This window comes from Ammospiza caudacuta, chromosome 10 (genome assembly GCF_027887145.1).
Source record: "Ammospiza caudacuta isolate bAmmCau1 chromosome 10, bAmmCau1.pri, whole genome shotgun sequence".
NCBI classification, from domain to species: domain Eukaryota; kingdom Metazoa; phylum Chordata; class Aves; order Passeriformes; family Passerellidae; genus Ammospiza; species Ammospiza caudacuta.
In genome coordinates, this window is record NC_080602.1 from 15,884,950 (window position 1) to 15,912,577 (window position 27,628).

General features: G+C 37.5%; 1 protein-coding gene across 1 annotated transcript in view; it reads left to right on the top strand.

The window, feature by feature from the left end:
• The window catches only part of WDR72 (WD repeat domain 72), a 96,500-nt gene extending 82,532 nt beyond the window's left edge, over positions 1-13,968 (top strand). The window contains exons 19-20 of the mRNA XM_058811543.1: positions 8,014-8,115; positions 13,872-13,968. Coding sequence (XP_058667526.1) covers positions 8,014-8,115; positions 13,872-13,927 — 158 coding nt within the window. The 3' untranslated portion in view covers positions 13,928-13,968. The remainder of the gene's footprint in view (positions 1-8,013; positions 8,116-13,871) is intronic.
• The last annotated feature ends 13,660 nt before the right edge of the window (positions 13,969-27,628 follow it).

Here is a 27,628-nt window from a genome sequence, read left to right on the forward strand (position 1 = left end):
CTGCTCAAACCAGTCAAGCAAGCTAGCAAGTCCCAGCTGTGCTACTTGATGTTTTTTGATTGCACCTAGTCCTCAATCTGTGAACTGTTTTCTGGACTTAGATTCATCAAGCTCTGCCGCTTTAAAAACTCATGCAGGCAGGCATCCTAGGATATGCCATTATAAGCTGCTGCCAGGGGATCTTCTAGGAGATAAATGGAATCTGTGTGAAGTAAATTAGTGTGAACCAGTCAATCTGTGTGTCAGCCTTGAGCCACATCCATGGGTAACTAGCTTGCTGACTGAAAAGTCCACTGTCTTTTGCCAATCAGAGGTCTCAGCCACCAGGAAGCAGTCCTATACAACATTACTGTGTTGGAATAATGCCTGTTTGACCAGCTAGTGAAACTCTTTGGTATACGGTTCTGTACTGCTTGAGTTTACTTATTGTTTACAATTGAACTGAAAATCTTTTAAAGTCAGATAACATTTTAACAGTAGGGAGCATCACAGAAATGTCTTGGAAATAAGTACTTCCACTTTCCTACAGCAGCCATTCAGCAGAGTCATGCTGTGCTGCAGTCGGCTTTACCTCCCTATCAGTAATACATCTCCAAGACCATAATGCAAAAGAATAACAATAATCTGGCCAGAAGAGGTTAATAAAGAGGCTCTGTGTATTTTTTTTTCCGTGGATTAAGCTATTTGGACAGCTTTGATTGAGAGATGGGAAAACTATAAAAGCTGTAACACTCATATTATGCACAGGGATGTGTCAGTGTCATAACCGTGCTGCACACATTCATTTAGTTTTGGTTTTAAGATTCAATCTATAGCAAGAATTTCTCTGTACAAAGGAACTAAACCAGAATTCTCAGCAAGCTTCCTGATTTATGATTTTATATTTGAATACCAAATCAATCTGTTATCATGAAAATAATAATATCTGTGCTGTCAAGTATGCCATTTTAAAAATAGGAAGTATTCCTTTGTTGGTTTTGTAGGTGATACTGACACAGTGCTGGGATTCCCATCTGCACTGTGTGTTCTGCAGCACTTTTGATCTAAAGTACAGAAACCAGGGGGAATTTTGCTGTATTTCTGTAAAAAAAGGTTCTTCATCCTTGGTGATTGGTGGCCAGGCACTGGAACAGACTCCCCAGGGAAGTGGGCGCCGCACCATACAGCTCAAGAAGAGTTTGAATAATGCTCTCAGGCACAGGGTGGGGTTCTTGGGCATGGTGCTGTGCAGGGCCAGGTGTTGGACTTGATGACCCTTGTGGATCCCTTCCATCTCAGCATATTCTGTGATATTTTTAGAAATTTGGATAGGTGAGGAAATGCTATGTACTTTAATTAAAAAGGAGACTGATTATCTAGTAACTAGCAGATTTTGGCTTTCTTTACTAATTTTGTAATCAAATTTTTCTTTCCTATTGTCTCCCAATTACTGGTTGGAAAAAAAATGAGAGAGGGATAAACAATGTTAATCAAATAATTCAGTCTTACATCATGTTTGATTAAATGACACACTTAGGGAAATTGGAAAAGAGAATTTTAGGCCTTCTATCCAGAGAGGACATTGAGAAGAAGAAACAGTATATAACAATAGAAGAATTAATAAGAGGCAGTTTGGGCTTGCAGTTTCTTTTTAAAATCCTCCCAAGTTTTACAAAAGCTTGTGCTTCAGAGCTGTACAGTAGATGCTGTGTGGAATTTTATGGGAAAGTATTTTATTTCTTGCAGCAGAACCCACAGAGACAAATTTAACTAGTTAGGTGTTTTATAATATATACTACACAGAATACATGGACAGAATCTGCTATAAATCACAACTAAGATCAAGACAACTGCTTTAAAATTGAGTGAATGTTTCATTGCACTAATGAAACAAAAATGGGATGTCCTTTGAGAGCATAATTTGTTACATGCCATTATATTTTAGTTGAGGGAAGTAGAGAAGTCCCTCTGGGTGAATAAAACTTCAAGGTATATTGGGAAAAGAATTGCTGAAAATTTCAATTTTTCTGTTTGGATGATTGCTGCCCTCACAGACATAGGGAGAGAGGAAAATGGACTTTTGAGGGGCTTTTTGATATATTAAAACCTTTCTCACATACAGAAGGAAAAATGTTCTTTAGTTGTAATTCACTTGGCGAGTGGCACGAGCTCGGTTTGCAGGTGGCTTTGAAGTGCAAGAGCCAGTTCAGGCTTCCCAGGTTGGTTGTTCTGCAAACTGAGCTCTGCCATCAGGTCCTACTTCTGCATTCATTGTAATGGATTCAAGTCCAGGACCTTCCAGTTTGGCTTATTTCAACTTCCATGTACTGCAGCATTCACTTCAGAATAATAATATGTTTCTTTAGGTTAATATATTCTTCTCTTTTTTTTAAATTAAAATGTAATGGAAATTGGGCCAATGTGATATTTAATCATCAGAAGATAAAAAACAGCCATTCTCAATTAAATGACAACTACATACATCTGTGCAGATTTTTTCAAATTACACTAAAATTTATGAAATGACGAGCATCTGATGTCTTCTGTCACTGAAATGAATTTTGGTTTGTAGAGCCTGAGAAATGGCCTAGGAAGAAAATATGGTTCAATTCAATAAGGATGAGGACAGGGATCTAAATTGAGGTAGGATTAATCTTCTGCCAAGAGACAGGATGGGGAAGAAAAAGCAAGATAACAATTTCTCAGGAAACAAGGATTTCTCAGGATCACAAGCTGAGCATGAGTCAACAGCATTCCTGGCGTGGTAACAAAAGCAAGCACCACACCGGGAGTGTCACCTGGAGAACTGTGAGTGATCCTTGAGCTGTGCTCAGCACTGGTGGCGCCAGGGGCACAGCCCCACCCGGGCAGACTCCTGCCTGCTGGGAGCCTGCTGGGCAGGAGCATCACATGCACAGGGGTGGGGTGGGAGCTCCATCTGCACCGTGTCACTTCCCTGTCTGCCTCTCCTGTGTCTCTGGGACTGCAGAGCTTCTGCTGGTAGTTCTCTTGGCAGCTCATCAATGTGTTCTGCTTTTCTTGTAATATTTGTGAAATAATCCTACCCTTTTAGTTTGGCTGGAAATACATGGAGAAAGCAAAGTGGATTAGGAACCATCAGTCTGGAAAAGAGGGAAAATTAAGAATTTTAGCCACAGGGGTTATGGAGAGAGTATGCTGGGCTCATACCTGTGCCTTTTCTCAAACAAGAAGTTGCACATTAAGCCAACAGGGAATAAGCAGACAGACAAAATAAGGTGCCTTCCTGTGTGAGAAAACTATGGAGTTTGCCATTTCAAAGTGAGTTAGGGTGTAGGATGTAAAGGATGCAAAAATTACACATTTAAGGAAAAACTGAAGAAATTTATGAAACAGGTATCTATTATGAGGTATTACAGGAGGGGCAAAAATTCTTTGTAATTCCTTGAGTTTCAGATTGGGCTTAAGGAGAAATTTCTGATGCAATATTTTTTTATGGTTGTTGGACTCTTAAACTGATAATTTTTAGTCTCAGCAAATATGGCTGTTCTTAAACTTTTCATTATATTTTTATGATATCTATGAAGTGTGCTTTTAAAACAGTACTCAAAGCGTTTATTGCTCCATCAAGCTTCTTAAGTATAATACAGTAAAGGCCTTTAGAAGCCAAACAGCTCAGAAGTCACATTGCATCACAATTCTTTTATCCATTTACAAAAATAAAAAAATGCCACCATTTTGTTTCCCTTTTACAGCTTTTATTTTTTTCCATGCAGTTTTATTTATGCAGGTTGCTTTGTATTTCATATTGAACCTTAAATATATTTATCACCTGAATCCTCTCTTGCCTAACATCTTCAAATGAAAAATAATTTTTGTTGCCCTATCCAGTCATTTTGAATGACAAATAATCTTTTGTTTTCCCTGCAGACAGACTGTCTTTAAGTCACTAATCCACTTTATCAATAACACAGGCATCTTATCAGAAAAATGCTAAATGTTTTATTTGCCTGAGTTATGCAAACTTCTTTCTCCATTGTGTCTGCCCTCTAAAAATTGGTATGCAGAGCATGTTTTTTAAACTTTAGTGTAGGATATTTACAGAGTGGAACAAGGCTTTTCAGAGTTTCAACCAAACGTGTAGAAATAAATGACCATGGTGAGTTGTTGCTGTATTTCATGATTAGGCTATGTTCACAAAGAATAGCTTCAACAGTTTGTTCAGAGGCTGTTTTTTAATGACAGATCACCAGTATATTTTTGGAAATTGTTTGCTTTTATTATGTGGAATTGTTTTAAATATTTTGAAACTAGGTACATAAATGTTTCATTAAATGCTACTATCTATGACACTGCTTTACTATTCTAAATCCCATATCTATATTACAGACAGACTTCTTCTGTTTTAATAATGTAAGAAAATGGGTATCAAGTTCAGTAAACAAATCCTAAGAGCTCAATAAGAAACATCAGAAAAAAATGCTACAATTCTTAAGATTGATCCTGTGCAATGAAGAATCCTGTGCATCTTTATATGCTAAGTTCAAGGTCATTTGCTTCAATGAAATCTGTGCTTTTACCTCATTTCCATGCTAACAAAGGTAATCTCTACTGTCCATGTAACAATGGAAATGACACTGCACTGAATAGAAAGAAAATATTATTGGAGTTATCAGATATAGTTTTTAACTTGCTTAGGACTCGTAGATTTGGAGCTCATTTATACTCTATATATGTCACTTTGACTACAGATATTACCTTTCAGAGGGAAGCAAAAGTAATTTTAAGGTCCATTTAAACCCAAAGTAGGACAGAGTGTCTTCTGAATAAAGATGACACTGTTTATGTTTAAATAACCTAAATTCCATCAGCATTCTCAGTATAAACAATTCAGAACACTTTTTCTCTGACTGATATTTGTACATAAAGTCCTATTCCCCTAAGAGAACATGCAGAAAAATAGGCGTTAGTGCTGAGATTTTTTTTTTATATTTTTTCTTTATTATATAATGCCATTTTTACTTTCACTCTTTATTTGGGCCCGACTGTACTTTCCTTATTTTTAACTTTTCAATTCCCTTTGTCCTTCTATGATATTTTTAAGAAACCTTTTTTTTCCAGTTGGGCATATAGCGTGATGTTTCAGAAAAGAAAGATCTGAAGGTCTCTGCCTTGGTCCCTTTCTTGCTCACTGCGTGCACTTATTATGTAACTTCATAAACCAGGGTCGTGTGAAGTTTATTTGCCTGGTTTTGCCTAAGGAGGTGTGTGTCCTTCTGAGCAGGTGACAGGGCTGAGGGAGACTTCCCTTAGTCGCACCAGTGACCCCATCCCAGCCTGTTTCCTGGTTTTCTGAAACAAGCACTTCCCTCGTTTCACTCACACTTGCTGAACTGCCTTCTTTGGCAGCTGTTTTTGCAAAAGTTGTCCAGAGTTCTGTCTCTCTGTCCCCCACGAAAACTCTGTCCACCCCTGCTTTCCATTCCCCTTAAACTGTTCCTAATGACCAGCTATTACTGCGTTTCATGCTTTTTGGTATTTTTCAGCTCTATCAGCACTGCCTGTCATTCCTTTTCTTATTTTTGTATTTCTTGGCTTTTAATGACTCCATCCTCTCCTAGATTTCCCCAAATCTCTGCAGTATCTAATCAGATAGACCAACTGGAAATCCTCCTGCTTTGTCCAATCATCTTGCTGTCCTGTCTTGGTTTCTGTCTTGTTCATTTCACACCTTCCTTGTGAGCTACCTCATCTGTGTATGGACCTGCTTCTAGTTGGGTTTATTTGTTATGCTCTGAGTTATTGCTCAGCTGAATCTGGTATCTCCACTAAGAACACTGTTCAGTACAGTGTTGTAAAATCCAGCTGTTCAGTTGAAATTAGCTGACTTGTGCTGACGTGGCCGGGGAAGGAGCAGAGCGCTTGAGCAGGTTTGTTTTAGTCCCACGCAGGCAGTTGCAGCACAGACTTCCAGTTAGGGAAGTCTCTGCTAGCTCCTGCCTGGGACTGATTCTGGTGCTCTGGAAGTGTCTTCCCTCTTTGGTTCACTATGAGAGTTCTTGACTGGGTAAAAATACACAGCTCATTTTGAAAGGCTGATTCTGAATTTTAGGTGACTACTATTAGACCAAAACAGACAGATCTTGTGATTTTTTTGCTTTCCCTCCAAAGGTATAGCTGTACTTTTTATTTTCTCTCTCTCTTCACAGGGTACTCTGTTGGAAATTTTCCTGTTGTTCTACTTCAGAGTAGTTCTGACTTTTAAATTCATGCAGCTGTAATGACTCAATCTGTCACTTAGCACAGTGCAGCTGACTCCACTGTATGAAGAACTGTTTTAGAAAAAATGTTCTAAAATTTGGCATAAAATTATTTTGTTTTTAAATATAATATGAATACTTGTATATTCCAATTTTTCTTTTGAAGGGGGAATTCACTTAGTGTATTTAAAAATTATTTAAATGTTTTAAAGAGAGAAAAGCACAGATATCTTTAAAGACATTTCTTCCTTTACATGTGATGTTTTTTATGTGTGAAAAGGAGCATTTGTTATTTGTTACTGTAATTGTTCTTCAGTGTCAACTCACCCCATGCAGATTATCATGTCAACACTTCATGCTTTACCTGGGCAGGGTTTTACATACTGATTTGTTGCTATCCAAGGCAAACCTTTTAAGCAAAATTTACTGGGTTTTTGTTTTTTTCAGGTGAAATGCATGGTATCACTATCATAGATTTTTTTATATATTATGTTTTAATATTACATTTTCAATGTTCTAATTCCACAATAGTATTGAAGCCCTGATTGCTTCAAACAGACTCTGTGTAGTTGCAAGAGTCAAGAATGATGGAACCTTTTGGTGACCTGGGATCAATAGCTGCAAACCCATGGAAAGCACAGAGCACTGAAGTGGAATATGTGTCTTTTGAGCTCCTCATGTCTGCATAGTGCCCTGAGGCCTTGTTGATTCACTCATAATCCTGGAAAATTTAAATAGGTGTTCAAATTACATAATCCTTCAGCAAATATTCAATGGCTCAAAAAAAAAATCTATCAAAATTTATAAGGGAAGAAATTTCTCTTTTGAAAAGAAGACAGAAGAACATGGGGATTGTGCATAGCCATTGGTATCTCCATCCCCCAGAAGTCTGGAATTTTGCTTGGTTTTCTAGATATTACAAAAAAAGAAGTGTTTTCTAGCCACTGCTGTTATCTTAGGAAATAGGATCAGGTAAGAGTTTTAACAGAACAGCAAAATGGCGATCTAGTCTTTACTGTGCTAGTATTCTATAATATACTACTTATAATTGTACTTCATCTTCAAGCTGTATTTGTGGCTCCATGTAGTGATATTAAGCAGAAGGGAGGGAAATGGCCTTTGACAAGGGAAGGACCCCTCTTCTCCTCAAGAAAAGTTACATGAGATTTTGTTCAAAAGCCAAGTGAATTAAAAAGTCATATATAGACTGGTAATTGTTGCCCTGAAAATATTTGAATGCTCAGAAATGGAAATGTTTTTAGCAGTTAAGTAAAACATATAACCAAATTTGGTAATCCTTAAACTGCAACTCAGTCTGGGTTTTACTGCATTTTGGACTTATGAGTAATTTTCTTACACATTCCAGCTTGTTGTATACAACATATTTTCATTTTAAAACATACACCGTTTCTCTCCCTGCTGAATGACTCCAGTAATTACAAAACCATCTGATTGATCTTTTACATTGTTTACTGGCTTCTTTGGTGAAACAGATAAGCATTTTTTATGCCTTCTTAATTATTTTATTATTTTAGGATTCTGTAAGAGAAAACTGGTTTACTGCTTCAAAGAGACCTCATTTAAGCTGATGCCTCAAACTGCACACATTCTTCTCTCTAGATTTTTCAACTGTCCTGTGGTTGCATATAAGTAGTTTGTGTTTCTGGGATTTTTTTTTCAATCTATTATTTGTGTTTACAAATTATGTCTTCAGCATTGAAGGCTCTGCAGAAAAGCAGGAAGTGTTGGTTTCTGCATACATTACATTTCTCCCTCTGTTTTATTCTTATTGCAGCAGTCAGTGTGCTGAAGCATGACAAGAGCTCCAAGTCGGCAAACTTCCAAGATGTGGAGGATACATCTGACAGATGTGTCTTGGAAGAGTCTGAGAGTCCAGGTGAGAGGCATTTAAAGACAACCACCAAGTATCAAGTGATAAATCTGACACAGCTTTTGGGTCTGTATAAAAGCAGATTGTAATGCTGTTTCCTTTTTAGCAGCTGCAATGTCAAATTAATGGTCACCTCCAGGGGTCACAGTGTGGAGCTGTTATCCTTTCCTCTTTCATCGGGAGTTCAGGTCTGAAAAAGGATAAAGGCTTTATGACCAAAAAGAAAGCTGACACTACTAGTTCATTATAATTACACTGCTTACTTAATATATGTACGATGTCTGACCCTTTGAAGGTAGCGTGAGATTATGAAAAATTAGAAGTACTGTATATACTGCAGCTGAATGCAGCAGTGGACACTTAAACACCATATCTCTGGAGGAAAGCAAATTGGTGGCATTAAATAGCTTGATTCTTTCCTTTAAATCAGCTCACAATCATTATTTCATTTTAATGACTCTTAACATTGATTCAGCTAAATACAGGAACATCCATAAAGTGCATCCTTTTTGGTAACTGAAAGATTTATCTTCATGTAGTTTCATTATCTTTCTCGTTATGGAACATCTACGAAATTTATTAAATGAATCCCAAAAGGAAACAATTAAATATAAATTGTATCGAGTCACAGCTGATTAAAAACATTCTGTGCGACTAAATACCAAGATCTTTTAAGCAAACTGTGAGCTTGATCCATATACAGCACAAACATAACCTGCGCACAGTCCTCATTAGTGAAAGAGTTAAACATCTTTCTTCACTTGGTATTTTCCTTCCTGTTTTATCTGGTTTCTCTGTACCCTCCTGCATCTTTGTGTGCTGATCCGTGTATCATATTTTTGATTCATCGTCTCTGCGGCCTGTCAGCTTAGTTAAGAGATTTCCAAATCTTGCAGCCTGTGCTGACAGGGGGCAGCTGCCAACAGTCCCCTGATCCTTCCCCAAGGAACACTGCTGAGATTTAATTTTCAGTCAAAGGGTGCAGTCTGAAATCCATGTCAGGTCCCCTAAGTCATCTCAGAACCCGGATAGGACCCATGTCTGGGGGATTATATTTCAGCACATTCCACTCTTCCAAGATTCCTTGGGAGTTCAACTACTGTCATATACCTGATTTGAACTACATTCCCTTTTCATCTTTTCCAGAGAAATGAACACCAGTATATGTTACAATAATTGAAACCAATGAATTGTAAATCTCTATTCATTTTAAAACCACATAGACTTAGACTCAATGTTGTCCAGCAGAACCCAGCATGAGATTTAGAAAGAAATTGGTAATCTACTCAGAAAGGAGCCAGGTTTGACAATCTGTGGTGTTTAGTATCTCCTTGAGAAACCATCTGTAGTCATTTCAACACCAATTATGGGCCGAAATACGGATTGTCCAAGATTTGATCAGTTTTGAAATGAGAAAGGATTAAAGCAAGGTGGCACTACAGTGTTCAGGGGAGAATTAATGTACCTTAAAGATAATACTAATTTTAACCTTAAATTAATTCTCTCTGGCAAAGTACACCTTTTTGGATGGGAACTTACATATCCAATTCCTCACTCTGCATATCTATATGAAGTAATGGAAAGAATAAAAGCCTTTCAGGAGGTGAATATTGACTGGCAAAAATACATGTTGATAAAGCATCCAAACTTAAAAACTGAGTTCCAATCGGTCCATCTGACATCATTAAACTAGTAATAAACAATGAATTACTCTGGCTTTTGTTTCTGTCCATTCCTGCATTTTAAGACATCTTGTCTTATAGGTCTGAAAACCTCAGGAGATTTCACTACTGGTCTCACTGCTTTCCACTGAGAATTTGTGGCTTGGTTGTCATGGAGACATCGTATTTCTCCAAGAATTGCTCATATTGATCCGTGGACAGGCGTAAATGGCCAGGCGAATGTGAGGAGTAAAGGGGGTTGGGCAGTACTACAAAATGACCAGAGGTTATGGGTCGGAAATAAGCTCATAGCAAACACTTAGGTAAAGAGAAAGAAACAGTTTCATTTTGTTTCAGGATTTCGTTTTTGCACTTTATGCCATTGTCTTCTTTCACTACAGACTGAAAGAAACTTGTTAGTCACTTGTCATGTCAGATCTTTGGTGCTTGTCCTGACACAGCTGTCAGCCTTCCAGTTCTGTGCAGTTCAGGGACACACAACAAAGAGCTAGGAACATGAATTATTTATTGCTCCTTGTGCGGATGAAATTCTGTGATAAGAAATTAAGACACTTCTGACAGAAGTGCTTGTTTGAAAGGCAAGATTTGGTAACACAATACATTTACTTAAAGCTTACCATTTACTTTTAGTAGCAAACATTGAAACAATAATATGACATTCAGTTGGCTGTGATTTTCTCAGGTGCTTTGACTTTGAATCATGGAACTTGAGAGTGCTTGGGAAGTCAGCATTTTGTTTGGTGAAACCTGTGACTTAAGAATCTCTCACACATATTCAAAGTCTGGGCAAACTTACAAACTTATAAATTTTTATTAATAAATCTATAAAGAGTCTCTTGTGCTTCACTTACAATATGTTGTCATAGATGCAAAAGTGATGTTAAGAAATATATTTATTTTATTATCTCTTCTGATGAAGAAAAGGTGAAAATATGACAGTATACCTGGAAGGAATTCCAACTATTGCTAGAAAGGCTTCTTTATTACTACTTCTACCAGATTCAGGAAGACTGTAGAGCAGCCATTAACACATTTCTCTGTACATTGTGGTTTTTGGTGGTGAAAGGTGCAGTCTCTTTCCTTGACATTAGAATGAGCTTTATTTTTAAAGTGATCTTTGTTTTCAAAAATAACATTAAGCTTGTTCTGTTTGTTTTACTTTCACATTTTCTTTGTCTGCACAATGTTCTCACTGCACATTGGCCTCCAGCAATTGTAGGAGGCAGATACTCAGATGAATAGCAGGAATCCATTTGACTGCCCAAGACACCAATCCAAGATTTACCTGTGATTTCTTGTGTTTAATGTGTGATCTGAACTACTCTCAGATAGGTAATGAAACCCCTCAACCTGCACTTTTCTCTTGGATAATTCACAGTAAACACTTTTCACAAGTGATGGACACAGGTAAATATCAGACTGCAGTTTCTTGTCTAAGTGAAATGGATTTTAGTTTCTCCCTTCATGTGGCTACAGGCTGCCATTATCTGTGATAGTGGCTCCTGTCTATTTTAGGCCCCACACAGAGGAGATGCTGGGCTTCTCTCCCAGATGCCTAATAGTAGGTTTATCACTGCCATTTTTCCCCACATGCTGAGGACTACTCCTGTTTGACATGCAAAGCCTTGGCTTTTCAAATTTGTCTCTGCTCTGGCCTTGAAAGTAATAATCAGATAAGAATTGCAACAGTTTTTTGTAGAACTTGACTTTTAGTCATATCAATCTCCCCTAAAGAATTCACTACCCCTTAAAGTGCTTCTTTCTTTAAATAAATATTCCCAGCAGTTTTCCATTTTATGAGACAAATTTTCCAGATTTAAGGAAACTGAAAAAGAAGGTGAAAGTGAGTGTCCATGGATGTGTTAGTTCGACTTCTAGGTCTAAGCTATTCATCTGAATTTTCTTGTATAAACAGTGGTAGAAAATTTACACCCCAGATGCAGATCATCTTTTCCAAAGGAAATTGCTTGAAAGGGTCCCAGAGGGGATTGAAAATGCTCTGAATTTTGTTAGTCAAAATTTAAGAGGAATGTAGCAGGACTAAACACAGTTTGAGGTGTCTTAGCTTTCATATGTGGGGCAGTCCCACTAAGGACAGTTCTGCAAGTGCAGCTCCTGTGGGAAAAAGGAATAGATTTGAGCTGAAGTCACAAGAAACCATGTAGACACAGATGCCTCTTCCCTCTTATTTTCCCCAAAAGACACATTGCAGTAGAATAGGAAATAGACTATTACTTCACTTGGTAATAGAGGGAAAATGAGCCTTACTAATGGAAGATTGAATTGGAAGCTGTAGATGGAAAGTATAGTGTTTTCCATCTTTTGGATGGAAACCATGTAAATGGTAAAACCCATGTATGCTTATGGCCTTTAGTATCAGACAGTCTCTGCCTGATACCTTCTGCAGCTCATGATCTCTCCCATCCCTTCATTCCAAAACCACTGCACATAGTAAATTTTCTCTCTTCAATTTTTCACTTTTCAGGACAGAAGGTAATTCTGGGTGCATAACAAATAATAGGGAAAATCCAAGCAGTTTTCACAGTCTTGCTTAATTGCTTGTCCTTTTTAGAGACCTTGGCACAGAAATGGGAAAGGTTTCTGACTGTCTCTGAAATAGTGTGTGAAAGGCAGAACTGCTGCAAATAGAAATAAAAATGTATTATTAGCACACTGTGCTTGAAAATATAGCACTAAAGTGTGACTGTCTTATCAGGCAAGTTAAAATTACTTCATCGAATATTCACATACCAGCTCCCAAGTTCCATCCACTGAAGAGTGTTTTTAAAATAAGCATTGTGTCACTTCTATGGCTGTTGATCAGAACACAGAATGTAAAAGTAAATTTCCAGGTACAAAGCACCCTAGAAAGTCATGATTTTCTGTGTTTGCATGCTCATGAAAAGCAGGAGGCAGTAAATGAAGACTGACCTGGGAATGGGGTGCTGGAGGCTGTTTCTATTGAGGATGCTGGAGCAGGAGGAAGATGCAATGTAGGGGCAGCCCACTGGTCACAGGCACTGCTGGCCCAGGGACTGTGTATAAAATGTCAGTGCCCAGGAGTTATTCCAGAAAGAAGCTCTGGAGTTTCCAGTGTAGGCATGGATGAATTCATCATCATTTCCCTGCAGTAGATGTAGTGCCATGTCCTATCAGTGTTCTGGGTTACTGAAATTATGTACTAAAAGACTCATATGTTTTGGTTTGATTTGTGATTTTTTTGTTTGCTTTCGGTTTTATTTTTTTAATAGCAAATTTAACTGTAGACTCAGAAGACTGCATAATAGTCATCAGGAAAATGCCTATGTCTCTGTGTCTATGATACAGATAGACAGAAAGATCATAGATAATATGATAAATTTACAAGGTATTCATTAGATAGGAATAAAGTAACGTGTGCTGCTTTCTCAGTGTTCATATAGTCATGAGAGGTGTGGTGGTACCTGTTTGAGCAGTGCTTCTAATACAAGTAATATTTAAAATTCAGGTCACAACATACCTCAAATTCAAAGAAATTATGAAGATAAAAATTGGTGATTGAAAAATGTGCTGTGGAATTCTAATTGACAGGTTTAAATTACAATATAACATTACTTCTGTTCACAGCTATTGTAGGATTATTTCTGCTAAGAGAAAAAATATATAATTTGACAATTATTTTTGCAGAGAAAACATAAAACTCTATTAATTTAAAATAGAAGTTGTCTTTCTGCTGATCCACTGGAGCACTTTCCTTTAAAACAAAAGGAAGAAGCAGAAGTCTGTGCAGAAGAAGAGTTTTGAGGAATGCCATACATTCTCTTGAGCTGGTTCTGGTTCTGTATTGCTTTCTGTCATGTATCAGATATAATGTGAACAGTCTTCTGGAGGTAGATTTCTGCATCTTTTAATGCTAATATTAGGGTGCTTAAAGTTTTTATTCCATTACAAAAATTATGGAGCTTGTTACTCTATAAAAAGACTGTAAAATAATATATACTTTAGTAACAAAGAAACAAAGTCTCAGCTATTACCTGTATATTGTAAAATCATTAAGCTTCAAATTGTAAATCATAAAGAAATCGTGCATTTCTTTTCCAGATGACATGAAGCAACATCCCTGGATATCTAAGGTCTGCTCCTGTAAGGTGTGCTAAAAAAAACCACTGAGACGAAAGAATTGGAAGATGTAGAAGGACAGCCAAGAAATAGGACCTATATGGTGTGGTGCACATGAAATGGGTTTTTGTATTTATTATGGTACCTTTAACAATTAATTTTCAGAAGAAATGCCTTCCATAAGATCAGCTTCTTTTGGCTGATTTATTGGCTTCAATTCACACTTCCATTGCTAGTAGATTTACATATATTCAACTAAATTTGAGTTGTTTTGATATAGAAAATATCAAGTCTTCATTTTTGGATATCATTCACTTGTTTATGTAGTGATCTTTAGAATTTGATTGCCATTAAGTATATCAATTTTAGTATTGTTTTACATAGATAAAATTTAAATTTTTCTCTCTCTTTCCTTATAACTTTTCTTATCAATAACATTTTAATACTGAGCAAAACCAAATGCATTTCAAATAATTAAAAAAATTATTTTTTCTGAAAATAGAAATTCACAGTTTGAATTAAACATGGAATATTTAGAAGTAACTAAAAAACAGAGTATTCTGTGCACTTGTTATCAATTTCAATTGTTATTATTCTGTGCATTTGCTATCAATTTCCCATTCTGAGAGAATGGGAAATTGATAACAAATCTGGTCATGTTTAGGATGTAAATTTTCCTTTTCTCTAAATACCATTTACCATTACCATAATCTGTAGAAATGTAGTACCAGTACGGAACTGGAGAAGCCCATTGGGGTCCTCTACTGAAATTATATACTTAATTGAATATCAATTTGTGCTCATTGGGAAAAGCAGCTATACCTTTTATACTTTTTTTTTTTTTCCTAAAAAAGTCCACTTATATTTGTAGAATAAATACAGCTTATTAGGCCCATTTATCACCTGATAATCTGTGGGACTTAAGCTGGTTTGACAAATAATGGCTACTCAGAGCAGTAAGCTCACTTTCTTTGTTGCCTATAGCTGGAGTGCTACTGAAGGCAAAGGATCTTGAGGATGTGCCTTATGGATCTGTACCTCATGGTCTGATTTATCCCTTCTAATTGTCATGTTAGCCATAAGATCCCTTGACTAGAAGAGTGGAGATTTCTTCAGTCTGGAAAGATTCTCTGGCAATGAATCTGTTTTTAGCTTGTGGAGAGTTGTCATGGCTGCAGGATAAAACTGGTCTCTGTTACCACAATATGGTTTGAATGAAGCAGACGTGAAAGCTTCTTCCGTCTGGTTTTTATATCCTGTAAGTCCATGTCCCTCAGTGCAGTGTATGGTATTCTGACACACTGGGTGGTGAAACGGCATTGTGGGAAGAAGTATCCCAGTTTTTATTTAACTAAAGAATATATAAATCAAATTCGCTGCAATCCAGAGAAGATAAAGGTAATTAATGTTATTTTTTTGTGAATTTTTTCATGCAGAAAAATACCATCTTTGGGCAGAAAAATCGGTGATTTTAACACATTTGGTATTTTTGAGAAACAACTTTCCTTGTTGATAGAAGGCATTTTCCTCTCTAAAATGTATCTTTTGTTCATATGTGGTTGTATTTGAATTATGATGACTGAATATTGAGTGCTATGTCTTCATTCTTGCATTTCTTGTGCTGGATGTATGGAATAACATCATTGATGTATTTATACTTGCACAACACAACTGAGAGCGGAACATGTCTTTAGCTAACATATATCCTTCTCTTAACTTTTGTGGCTGAATGAGAGTGGCAAACATCAAGGAGGTAAAGATAAAATTGTAACTATACCTACAGAACTTAGTAGCCCTACAGGAACCTTGCAGACAGTAGAACAAAATGCAAACAAAGGATGGACCCATCTCCTTCCTTTTCTCCTCTTCCATATGAACAACCACGTTGAGTTGTTGCAGCAGTCTCTTCCATGGACATTAAAAAGTCCGTTCACAACAAGCATCACTGCTTTGCATCAGCATCTGCTCACTTGGACCAGGGTAACAAATCTTTTCAAAACTCTTTCATCTAGATATTTCAAAAGTGGATGTGTTCAAGGAGGTCTCATAGCTCAAGGAATTGGCATTGCCCATAACACCCAGTACTGCTGTAGTAGCAATTACATTTGTGCAACATGATATTTGATGGCTTGTCGTTAATTCTGCAAAGCAGTGCACATCAGCAGTCTGCCGATAGAGCCAGCCCTCTGGAAGGGTTTGTGCAGTGATGATTGGTGTTTGGCACATGCTTGTGCGTGCCTCCTGCTAATTATCATTACAGGATCAGTAAGGTAAGGCAGGAATTTTTTATTAGGTGCATTTATTTCCTAGTAAAGCAAATATATTCCCCTTGTCTTCTGGATGTCTTTCAAACAACCAACTTTATAATATGTGCTCACAGTGAACTCACTCAGAAAAATCTTTTTGCAACAAAGTGGCAATTTCAGAGCTGAATACACAAATACAGATGAACTTAATAGTTTCTTGTAAGTCAAACTGAAGAAGCATTTTCTATGAGTGTGATCTGATGTACCACTGCATTCGCACTTTTGGAGATGGAGTTTACAACAAAGTCCCAAGGCAATTATGAATATATTTTTCTATTGTGTTACTCTGTGAAGGAATCCTGTCAAAAGGAATAGTATGCTAATATTTTCCAGTAATTGTTTAAATATTAAATATGGGGTGGAAAATTCATGAATACATAGACTGCTTGAGGAATGTGGTGTTTTGATTTGGCTTGGATTTTTTCTATTCAGAAGTCACGGGATCCAATGGCCTGTATGGCTCAAGGTGTGATTTTACAGTCAGGGGGATTTCTCCTCACTCCAGCCTCAGTATTCTGTGTCTGCTCACTTATGTTTGCGTTACTGCTTGTGTGCCCAAGCTGTGCCAAGGCAAGCACTGGCCTCAGTGCAAAGACCAGAGGAGGAACAAGCAATCCAGAGTGGAAATGTGGGACAGTTCACACAAAGATGAGCATGAAATTGAAGCTTAGAGTGCTGTGTGCAGGGGTCTTACTTAAACATAGACTTTTGGCTTTCAAATCCAATAAGCATTTTTTACATTACATGCATAGTTCATTGTATTCTTTTTAAAAAATTAAAGGATACTTAATGCTTTTAGTATAAGACAAAATCAAAACTCTTATGCATCTCTTTTATTTGAGGGATTTTGAGTTTTCCAAATAATTCATACTTGGTCTGGTCATACTGAATGGTCACTGACTTAGATTCCTGTATGGAAATCTCCCTAAAGTTTGAACTGTTCATTTATGTCTCCAAATCCAAACATTCTATTTTGAAATCTCTTGTACCATTCACATATTTTGAATTTGATCATTGTAATAAACTGATTCCATTTTGGGGCTGTATTTGTGGTGCAATGCCCTTCCCTAACCCAATGAAAGATGTTTTCAAAGCACATTGGCATGGGACTTGATGAGATTCAGTGTTTGAAATAAAGAGATGCTTTAACAACACCACTATGCAATGGGGCTACAAGCTCTAAACAGCAGCACTTCAACAAGAGAAGTGGTTTTGCAAGTCTGACTGAGCTGAAGTGTTGAAAATTCAGAAAAGAAGGAGACAGTTCAGTGAGCAGTATTACCTTTGCCCAGGATTTTACTCCTTTTGAAAGAGCAAGTTCTCTGAATGCAGACAGGACAGTGAGTTCCAGTACAAGTCCCAGAGTCATTGCCGCAGTGCTGAACAGCGTTGCACCCACATCTGTGATGGGGCATCTGTGAAGACAAAGATCCCTTCATGTAATGGAGATTTCTGCTGGATTTTGCAGGCCATATTTCTTGGATGAGAAAAGGATGCAGAGCAATTTCAAGGACCAGTCTTCCCCTTTTGTCCTCCTCATTGAATATGTAGTCTGAACTGCTAGACAAAGATCTTAGCATTACTGTTAACATTTGAGCTGGGGTATCATTAGAATTCATAGGTCCCCAAACTGAAAATTCATCAATTTTACTTTTGGAGAAGTAGTTCTGAACTCAGATGCAACAAAAAATTCACACAGTAACCTGAGATTGTCTTCTTGGGGCCCATGGGAAGTTTGTTTTTTGAATGACACTTGCTGGAAGTTCTGAAGTGTGTCTGAGAGCTGTGCTATGGGACAGAAGCACATCACAAGAACACTTTCCCTGTCTTCTGATGGTTGTGATGGGTAAGTACAAACAGAGCTGCCTAGGTGAAGCCATGTGAGTTGCTAAACAATGTCAAAGATTATGAAACTTAGCAAATGTCTGCAAAGTTTTTATTAGAGAAGACTGTGCATTTGACAAAATTTCTTAGGAGTACAAATTTAATTACATTTTTCTTTTTCTTTCATGTATTTCAAGAAGGTTTAGCTTCAGAATTCAGAGTTATGCTGCCTGAATTGTGCTGTGCAAATATAGCAATAAAACCTGGTTTTCTTCCTCTGCAATACTCTCAATGAGACACTTGTAAAAAATAGCCTTTCTGGAGTAAGCAGTACATGTAAGTACATGTTGTTTCATTAAGTACATTAGTCCCTCCAGTTTTACATCAAGTGGCAGATTTTCTTTCTTTTTTGGGGGGGATTCGAAAACATAATACTCATCAGAAAAATATTAACAATATCCAAAACTAATAAAATAGTGGTATTTTCCTTATTTATTCTTAAATTTTATCTAAATAATGTATGATCTTTTCGATAGTAAGGAGGTAGGGAAATCCTACCCTAAATCATCTTGAATTTTCCACACAGAAACTCAGGGTAGTAAAAGATTGTTCAGTTTCAGAACTGTATTTTCTATCATCACACTGATCTGCAGACTTACAGCTCTGACCAGTAAATGTAACATACAGATTTTTGTTTGTTTTGGTTTGTAGTCTTCCTGCCATGTAGATGGCAGCAGCACTCAAGCCTTGAAATACACCCCAGCTTTTTCTTGAGTTTGTTAGAAAAAAAAACATGTTTAGGAATATTATTGCTGAGACTGAACTGAAAGCCTGATTACTTTAAAGATGCATTTAGTAACATGTGCCTCTAAAGAAGCTTTTAACTTCGTAATATGAGTGTTTAAAAGACAGTAAGTCGTATTTGCCTGTATTAACATAATTGCCACTGTTACTTTTTTCTACATTTTGACTTCTTTCCCTGTGTATTAAATTTCTAGAGTTTTTCCTACTGCATTAGGTTGCAAGACACACAGGACATTTTTGAAAGTTCAAAATTTTATTTCCTTGCAGAATGAGCAGCAGCCCTGGCAGAAAAGCTGATGACTGTGGACATCCTTGTCAAAGATACAAAGAGGTACCACAGATAAAGGTAGTGGGATACACAGAGTAGGATTTTGTGCTACAGGTTCTACTAATTGCAGTGTTTTATAGAAAGTATCATGAATTATCTGGAAAAAAAAAACATTTTGAAGATCCAAATATCTTTATCTTTGTGTAGTGTAGAACTGTCTGCACTGACATTTACTTTGTCTACGTAGAGAGATTTTGAAAGAGAAGCAACAAAACTGAGACCCAGAAGCAAAGCTGTCTAGTAGTCTTAGTCTCTGCAGTGTCAGCTGAAACCTCTGGGACACTTTGTGGGATCATCTCCAGGCCCTCAGAGATAAAAGCAGGTGTTATTTGTGTAACTGTGCACAGAGGGAAAACCAGCACAAGAAAGCATAATGATCTCAGTGCCTTGAACTAGAAAATGCTGTTTAAATGCTGAGGGCAAACAGTAGTGTTATAGTGAGCTGTCATACAAAGCCGATCAGCACTAGCTCCCTCAATAGTTCTAAACCAGTAGCAGCTGAAGAGGGAGATGAGGTATCCAATGGACAGCATATGTCATTCCACAGGATCTTGTCTGAGGATGCATTGGGTGGAGGTTTAGGCCACACTGACTATGGGATCAGCTAAAGTAACTGGGAAAGTGGGCAGACTGTGGCACTGAGCCATCCTCATCCAATTGCCACAGCTGCAAATTTGGACAGGTCTGTTCAAACCCTCTGCAGAAGCTGGGAGAGAAATGGGAGCTGATATCCCTCTATGCCCTCACTGTGTGGTGTGAAAAAGAAACCCTTGGCAAAGGGGATCACCCAGCTGTTTGTCAGGCAGTCTGCAGAGGCCAGGATTCCACATGGGAGGGTCTGTCAGAGCTTCACACTGCACTCAGTGGATGGGCTCTGACCAAGCAATCCTCTAATGTCTGTGACCAAAAACATGGCACAGATGTCGTGATACGTATCCTGGAGTGACAGCACTCCTTAAATACTGCTTCAGGCAAAGGATTTACAAAGGGAAGGCAGAAATTCTTGGCTGATAAAATGTGTGACAACAGTAAAAGTAGATGAGTGATGAGAAAAGAGCAGCAACTGGACACATGTTGCATCAAAGCACCGGGGTCGGCAGCTTTTTTCTCTCCTACACTTGTTAAGGAGTACAGTGCCTTGGACATCAGTAATAGGAAAAGCACTGCTCTTCTTAAATGTCTTCCAGACTAATGCATGCTGAGAGCAAACATATTTTTGCTGCTTTTACGATATAGTTTGAAGATTTGATGGGTTTTCCTTCTCACTTCATAGCATCCATTAAATCAATCTTAGATTTCATTTCATTGAGCAGATATTTGTCAAAAAGCTGCTTCAATATCTCCAAAATCCACTTTTTTCCCTATATTTTCAAAATTATGCCACTGCTTAAGTAATAAAAAGTATCTTTTCACCTTCCCTCTACCTCACTGGTAATATACTCAGTGTAGTTATGGGAGAGTTCTATGCATTGCAACCAAGCATACATTTAGAATTCTTATTAGTGCTGATTATTCATGACCTGTAATGAAAATATATTTTAAAAGCTCCTAGGAACTTGAAATAACTGTCACCACATTAGCCTTATCTCTGTGAAGCACATTGGAGCAGTTTTGTAAGGATATATAAAAGATGGTTATGGTATTTTGCAAGTTAATACAAAAGCAACACTCCATAATAAAAATGTTGGTAGATTTTTGTTATCCCTGCCCAAACTTACTAGGCTTAAACAGCAAAATCACCTAAGTAATACTATATAGAAACTCTTAGAGCTACCAAACAGGCTTTCCTTGGAGATGTTTTTGCAGAATCACTTTGAAGTATAACTTCTCCTTAGGAACTTGAGATTTGCAGCAATAACATTTCAAGCTTTTTAAAGAAGCTGATGAACAATTGTAATGGATTGGATACTGAGAAAGTATCAGAGAAAACATCACAAGCAAAGGCTCATTTCAGGCACTCTTTCTTATATTTGTTGCTTTGGTTATATGAAGTGACAGCCCAATGAATCACTGGGTGGTCTTTTGGTCTGACAATTTGGGTATCGTCCAAGCAATTAACAGGCAGGCAGCCAGTTGCAGCAGCCAGTGATTAAATTACAGAGTTTCTTTGGTGGTTTCCATAAAGAAATTTCTGGGAAGAGTTAGATGGATCTACCACCTCTCATATGATGAGCATGTGTCCTAGTCTGTGTACATGTTTATTTGACTAAAAGCTTAAGAATATTCCTTCACTTGCACTTGAAAAGAGTCAAAATTTGAAAGACACTCCATCCTCTTGGTTTCTCCTGTACTAACCCTGGGTGTGAGGAGAATTTATGATACTGTTGGAGTAAACCTTAAGCTTTGTGTGGGTTTTTTTAATATGAGATTTTAGAAATGTCTTTCCTCATATCTTGTATCACTTCTGACTAACAGCATAAGTACTTCACAGATTTCATTCCAGATTTTTCATTTAAAAATGCCTTCTGTTATGTAAGTCCTTTAAGCACATATAATTGGTGTTAAATATTTTCTTAGTCCATGGAACATGTAAAATCCTGTGTTATCCCCCTTGATCTATAGAAGCTAATCTCTGTTCCTGCTATTTGGCTGGTTTTCCTTCATGTGTGGGAAAAATCTATCACATTTTTTCCAGAATTTTGAGTTTTTTCTTCCTCCCATGATAGTCAGTGGTTAAACTTCCACAGGGAGAGACCAAGGTAAAAGCAGCAAAAAGGAAAAATAAGAGGAAATAAACTCAATTATCTAGAGTAAATATACCACCATGGTCAAATTATGATTACACTGGCCTCCAAGCTGCACTCTGATCTTTTATGATAATTCTGAACAGTGCTCTGAAGGTGGGTGTAAATGTCAATACTCTAGGAGGACTGGAAATTTCTGGGAATTTGCATAGGATGCATAGAGCCATAACTACAATCCTGCAGCTATTAGGTTCAGTTCCCATGCTGATGGGGACACTGAGGTCTCATGTGGACTTTTTGGGGGGTATGGGACTGTAAAAGGAATCCCAGCAACATTAAGTTTTCTTTAGCATTTAGTCTTTCTCCAGGGGATAATTTTTCTGGATTAGCTGGGAAAGTGCCCTTGCTGCTCACAGGAAGGAGAGAAGGTAGTTCTGTACATTTTAATGCTTTCACAGCTTCTGTACTTAAAGACACTGGGAATAGCAGGGAAGCTTGCACACCTTCCTCAGAGATAGACTCAGATCCCTTCCACACAAAGGTTTTGGCAAGGTTTTAATAAAAGGAATCCCCACTGTAGATTACTCCTGTACTTATCCAGCAGTCACTCCTGGACTACATCCTCCAGCAGCTTTTATTCAGCCAAAGCTGCTTCCAAAAGGGCTCAGGGGCATCACTCGGTCAGCAGCAATCAGTGGGTTAATACAGCCTCACTTCTGCCTCCCTCAGATGTTCAGGAGAAGATAATGAGGCAGGGATAGAGCCTGCAGGTTAATGAGATACCCCAACTGGAAGACAGAAATCTGAGAGGAGAGACTGGGAAGAAGAAGAGGAAGGGGAAATGTGAGTTTCTTTATATTCAGGTGTTACTCACTTGAGAGAATTGCTGGGGCAGGATTGTTTTCCAGTACTATAAAGACCATTTGATCTGTTAGTGCACTGCTGAAATTACTCATCTACCTGGCAAAAGCCATCTGCCTTTTACACTCCTGTTAAAATCAATACTGAACTCCATTTGAAACTCTGTTATGCTAAAAAGAAGTGCCCCCCACCAGCCATAAACAAAACACCAAAATCCAAAGGTGCTCATGTTAGGATAAACACTGGAATTCTTCTAACACATTCTAATCAGTGCTTGAGTAAGCATTGTTAGAAACATCTGTCATGCATTTAAATAAATTCTATTAATAAAATGAATGAGTAGAACTTAGACAAGTGTAGAGAGGTAATACAGTAAAACAAATGGCCCTACTACAGGGAGCTGTTGTACTATGCTGTTTTGAATATCGTTGTGAAAGCAGCTTACCTTTCAGCTGAGTCTTTTCAATAATCCTGGGCTGTAAATGATGCAGCCATGTAAATAACTCTGACAGTTGCACTTTGACCATATAATATGAAAAAATAGCTTGTTCTCTATAATCACATTGTCCAGAAATTCCTCCTTCTTATCAGTATGCAACCTCCCGCTACAGACGAGCAGAATACAGAACAATCTGCACAGTCTGCAGCGTTCAAGATACTGTTCTTGCTGTTATTATCAGCAATGACGATTATCTCTAAATGCTCAACAGTAAATCCAGAGGAATAAATGGGAACATTTTTCCTAAGTGGTGTATAACAATACCTGACATTTATATAGCACCTTTCATCTGTAAGAATCCCAAAGTGCTTTACAAAGTCTGCTGGGAACACTTCACCCACCACTGAAATGTAGCTATCTCTACAGTGAAATTCAACTTCTATTCCACACCACTGCCATTGCACAGTGGTGTTTTTGAAAAAAGTGACAACTAAGTGAAATGCATTGAACTGTTCTTGTGAAAGCTATCATAAGGTCCTCTGTGGCAGTCCATGGCTAAAACTTTGCAGTGGTATCCAGAGAAAAACACAGCAGACCCTCCTCTGCCCTCAGACACTTCCTTCCCAGCAAGAGCACTTCTTTTTGCTTTCTGGTCTCAGACCTATTAGTTGAAATGCTATCAGTGAATGAAATTCTACTAATGAAATCACACTAGTAAACCTGGGTGTCTAGAGTTATCTTTAGAAAGTAAGAAATAATGAAAATAAAATGCTTAAAATTTTATAGGACAAAAATGGGCGTAACTAATCCATAACTGTGCTTCTCTGACAACCTTGGTCTATTGAGCCCAACACTGTGAAATTAAGTACTAATCTATTTTTCCTTATGAGGTATTTATATTGTTTTCCATGGTTTAGTACTATAGCTATGTATTTATATGAGCAGGTATGACTCACTGTAAGGTGACTGTAGTAACAAATGCTGCATCTGTGCTGGTAAATTAGAGTGAGGTAACATTCTCAGGTATGGAAAATTACAGAAATTTATAAAATGATGGAACAATATCCATACTCTTGACCTACAAAAACTCCTGATGACCGTGCCTGATAGGAAGTGTTTGGACGTGCCCATGCTTTTCTGGGAGATAAAATAATTTCTCACTCAAACTTACTTTCAATTCTAATGGCAGTTGGCTTTATTGCCAGAAAACTAACTGAAGAACATTGCCATTACAGATGTACAAAGGGTATGCACAGGATGATGGAATGTATGTAAAGCATAGTATTTGTGCATTCCTGAATGTGATAAAAGTGGATTGGATCCTCTTCAAGAGAAATGCATGCTATGCAATATGAGTAATCTTGAAAGTGCTCTACCAATATTAATCAAATCATGGAGCTGAAAATACATGTTCTTGCTAGAGTTTCCTATTACATTTTCATCTCACAGAAGGATGGGAGCAAGCTCAGCCAGTAGATCTGAGCCATGCTAAATTTTGGAGAGCTTAGCTCTTGCTGTTGATATAGATTTGATCTCTCTAACTCGGGTTTATGTCTGTAATATGTCACTTTTAAAAAATCAAGGTCCCATTTGGGTTCACTCCACTGCAGTGTTACTACTTTATCTTATATTTCATCTCCTCTGTGGTCTTGGCTTTTCTTTGGCAAAATGTGAGTTCCTTTTCTTTAAGACCTGGGGAAGCATTGGACATATGTCACCAGAGAACTACAAAGTGTGTGGGGAAATTAGCTAAGTAGACAGAACCACTTTACTGCTGAGAATAGAGTGGTCTCTGCTCTTTCTTGGCTACAGACAGGAAAGAGAATCAAGAGTGTTGCAGAAGTCACTGACCTTTTCAAATTAAGCTGTTCTATTTCTTTAATGGAACAAATGCAGGTAAACAGATTCATATACCTGGTCATTATATTAAAAGATTAAATGTAATTTTCCTCTCCTAAGAAGTTTCATTGTACCTTTGAAATAAACTGTGGAGTGAAGCCTAAAGAAACAGCAATAACTGTGAATCCACTATGAGATATTCTGAGAGGCATCTTAAGAATGCAGGGTGTAAATAGACTATAAGAGTTTATCCACCATAAATCCAGAAAATCCTGTGGCCAGAGAGACAAAATTATCCATGCTTATGATGAATATCTGGTTTATGAAACTTATATGTGAAGGTGTAAAATATCTCCTATTAGAGATGCTAAATTAAAATGTTTACTAGGTTTTTTAAATGCGTTAAAATTCAAAGTTGCACATTTATATTAAAAACATCACCTTTATCTGCTGTGGCCCCACTAAAACAGATGTACTGATTCCAAAGTATTTTCAGTCAAGCCTTGTGTACATGTACAGCATCTGTATGTGTAGGTATTTATGTGTATCCACTGCTGTATATTCCATATTTAGACCTATTTTAATAGTGAATGTGGAGATTGCAGTTATATCAGGAAATGTCAGCTCTAGGACTGCAGAGAGAATGCTTAACTCTTCCCTCTGCATGTATGTATTGCACACCAATCTTTATGTGTATTAGCCCATGTCCATTCATAATCAATACTATTGCCTCATCAAACTCTTCTATACTTTTATATACACGCATATGCTTAGAGGTATTTTAGAGGTACTCTTAGAAGTTTTTTAAAGATAAATGTGTCTCATTTTGATCCTGAAAATCAGACCACAACAATACAAATGATGGACTTGGCTTCACATTTGAAATGTTATCCTATTATGAGGCCAGTCATAGCAAACATGCCAATAAACAAAAGATAGAAGAATCTTTCCACTTATTTTCTCTGTCTTCAAAGACTTCACCTTTCAGGCTGAAATTTACAATGCTGCCTTTTATATTTCATTATTATTTTACTACTGAATCTTCAGTAAAAGCCATATCCTCCTTAAATTTCCCAAGTTTTTTTCCTTTCATTGACAGACAGTTGCTAATCACATGTATTATACCCTGAGCAAATTTCAGGCCATAGGGGGATAGGATAGCTTCCTGCATATTTTACCCTCTTCCATCCTTATTTTTTTCAGTTTCTGTGACTGACTGCTTGCATTTATGAATGAAAGCTATGATGTGTATTTGCTGTGTTAAGAAGAGGGATCATGTGAATTTTAAGCCTCTAAACATAAATGGTGAATTTTAACTGGGGCTTTCAAATTCACACATACAAAGGCAACAATTACTGTTCTCTATGCCCACTTTGAAGCTCCAACAAAGAATCTGCTGAGCACACAGAGTCAAATATTATTTATACCAGTCCTGGTCAGGTATTTTGCATTTGCCTGGCAGGCAGGATAGGGCAGCATCTCTCCTCTGAATGCTGTGCTGGGATCTGCTGGCAATGTCTCTGCTGGTGAGAACAGGCGTATCAGGGTCTTTAGCTATTATAGCAGTGACAAGAGAGCTCCAGGGAGATTCTTTTGAGAAGAGTCATCCATTCCTGGAGCTGGGTTCCAAGTTTGCAAGTTTTGGCATATGGATTTTTAATCTCTGAGTTGCCTTAACAGAAAGCAAATTCCATAACTTCCTCTGCAAGGTCTGTTTGACTTTGCTGGAGGAAGAACGCTTGTTCAAAGCCAGCCCAGCAATCATTATTCATCACCCTGTCAGTCACAGCAGATACCAAGGTACCTTCAACAAACATTCTGCAGTGTAACCCCTGGGTTGGTTATTAGTGTTTCCCACAAAGTTCCAGTAGTCAGAGGACATTTTTGAACTTTATGGGATTTATATTAACTCATAGCAATCTCTGCAAGTTGCCAGGAGGTGTAAAGAAACAAATTATTAACTAGATTCTTCTTAGTAATTTAGAAATATTGATGAGTGCTGGTTCAAGTTGTTGCTACCAGCAGTGTATTGCTTGCAATACTTGACTCCTGATAAGAAGGAAGTCTTCTGAACTCAACACAATCTTACTTTTCCTTTTTTCATATTTTAATGTGCAAAATACTCTTGGTGTTGTATCTGAGATAAAATTCATTTTCAGCAGCTGCTGAAATATTTAAATCCTGCCAAAGACAGTCATCAGCTGTGGAGTCCTGTGTCTAAAGCAGATGCAGTAGTGTCCTCAAAACTTGTTGTAAACAAAACAATAATTCTCTTTAATAATGAAAAAGTATTTTAATTCATATCTGAGACCGTATGAATTTGCTTCAGGACAAGTTAATAGGATGTCATAATGGGTATGTAAGTTACCTTAAACTAGATTTAGTCTTATTTTGTGCTATGAAGAGAAGTTGAAAAACATTTAGACTTTGTTCAAACACTGTCTTGTGTATAATTCAGGAAAAAATACCTATCTGATAACGACAGTACCACGTGCAGTTTTCCCAGAGAAGGCTGTTTACTTAAGGCCTGAAGCAAGGGTCAGTTTTGAAGAAAACTTGACAAGGACGATTTCTTACTTACCTTAACTCCCAGACAAAGCACAATAAGAATAATGATGGGTGGTTGCATTCCAAGCATTTCACTCACCTGAAAC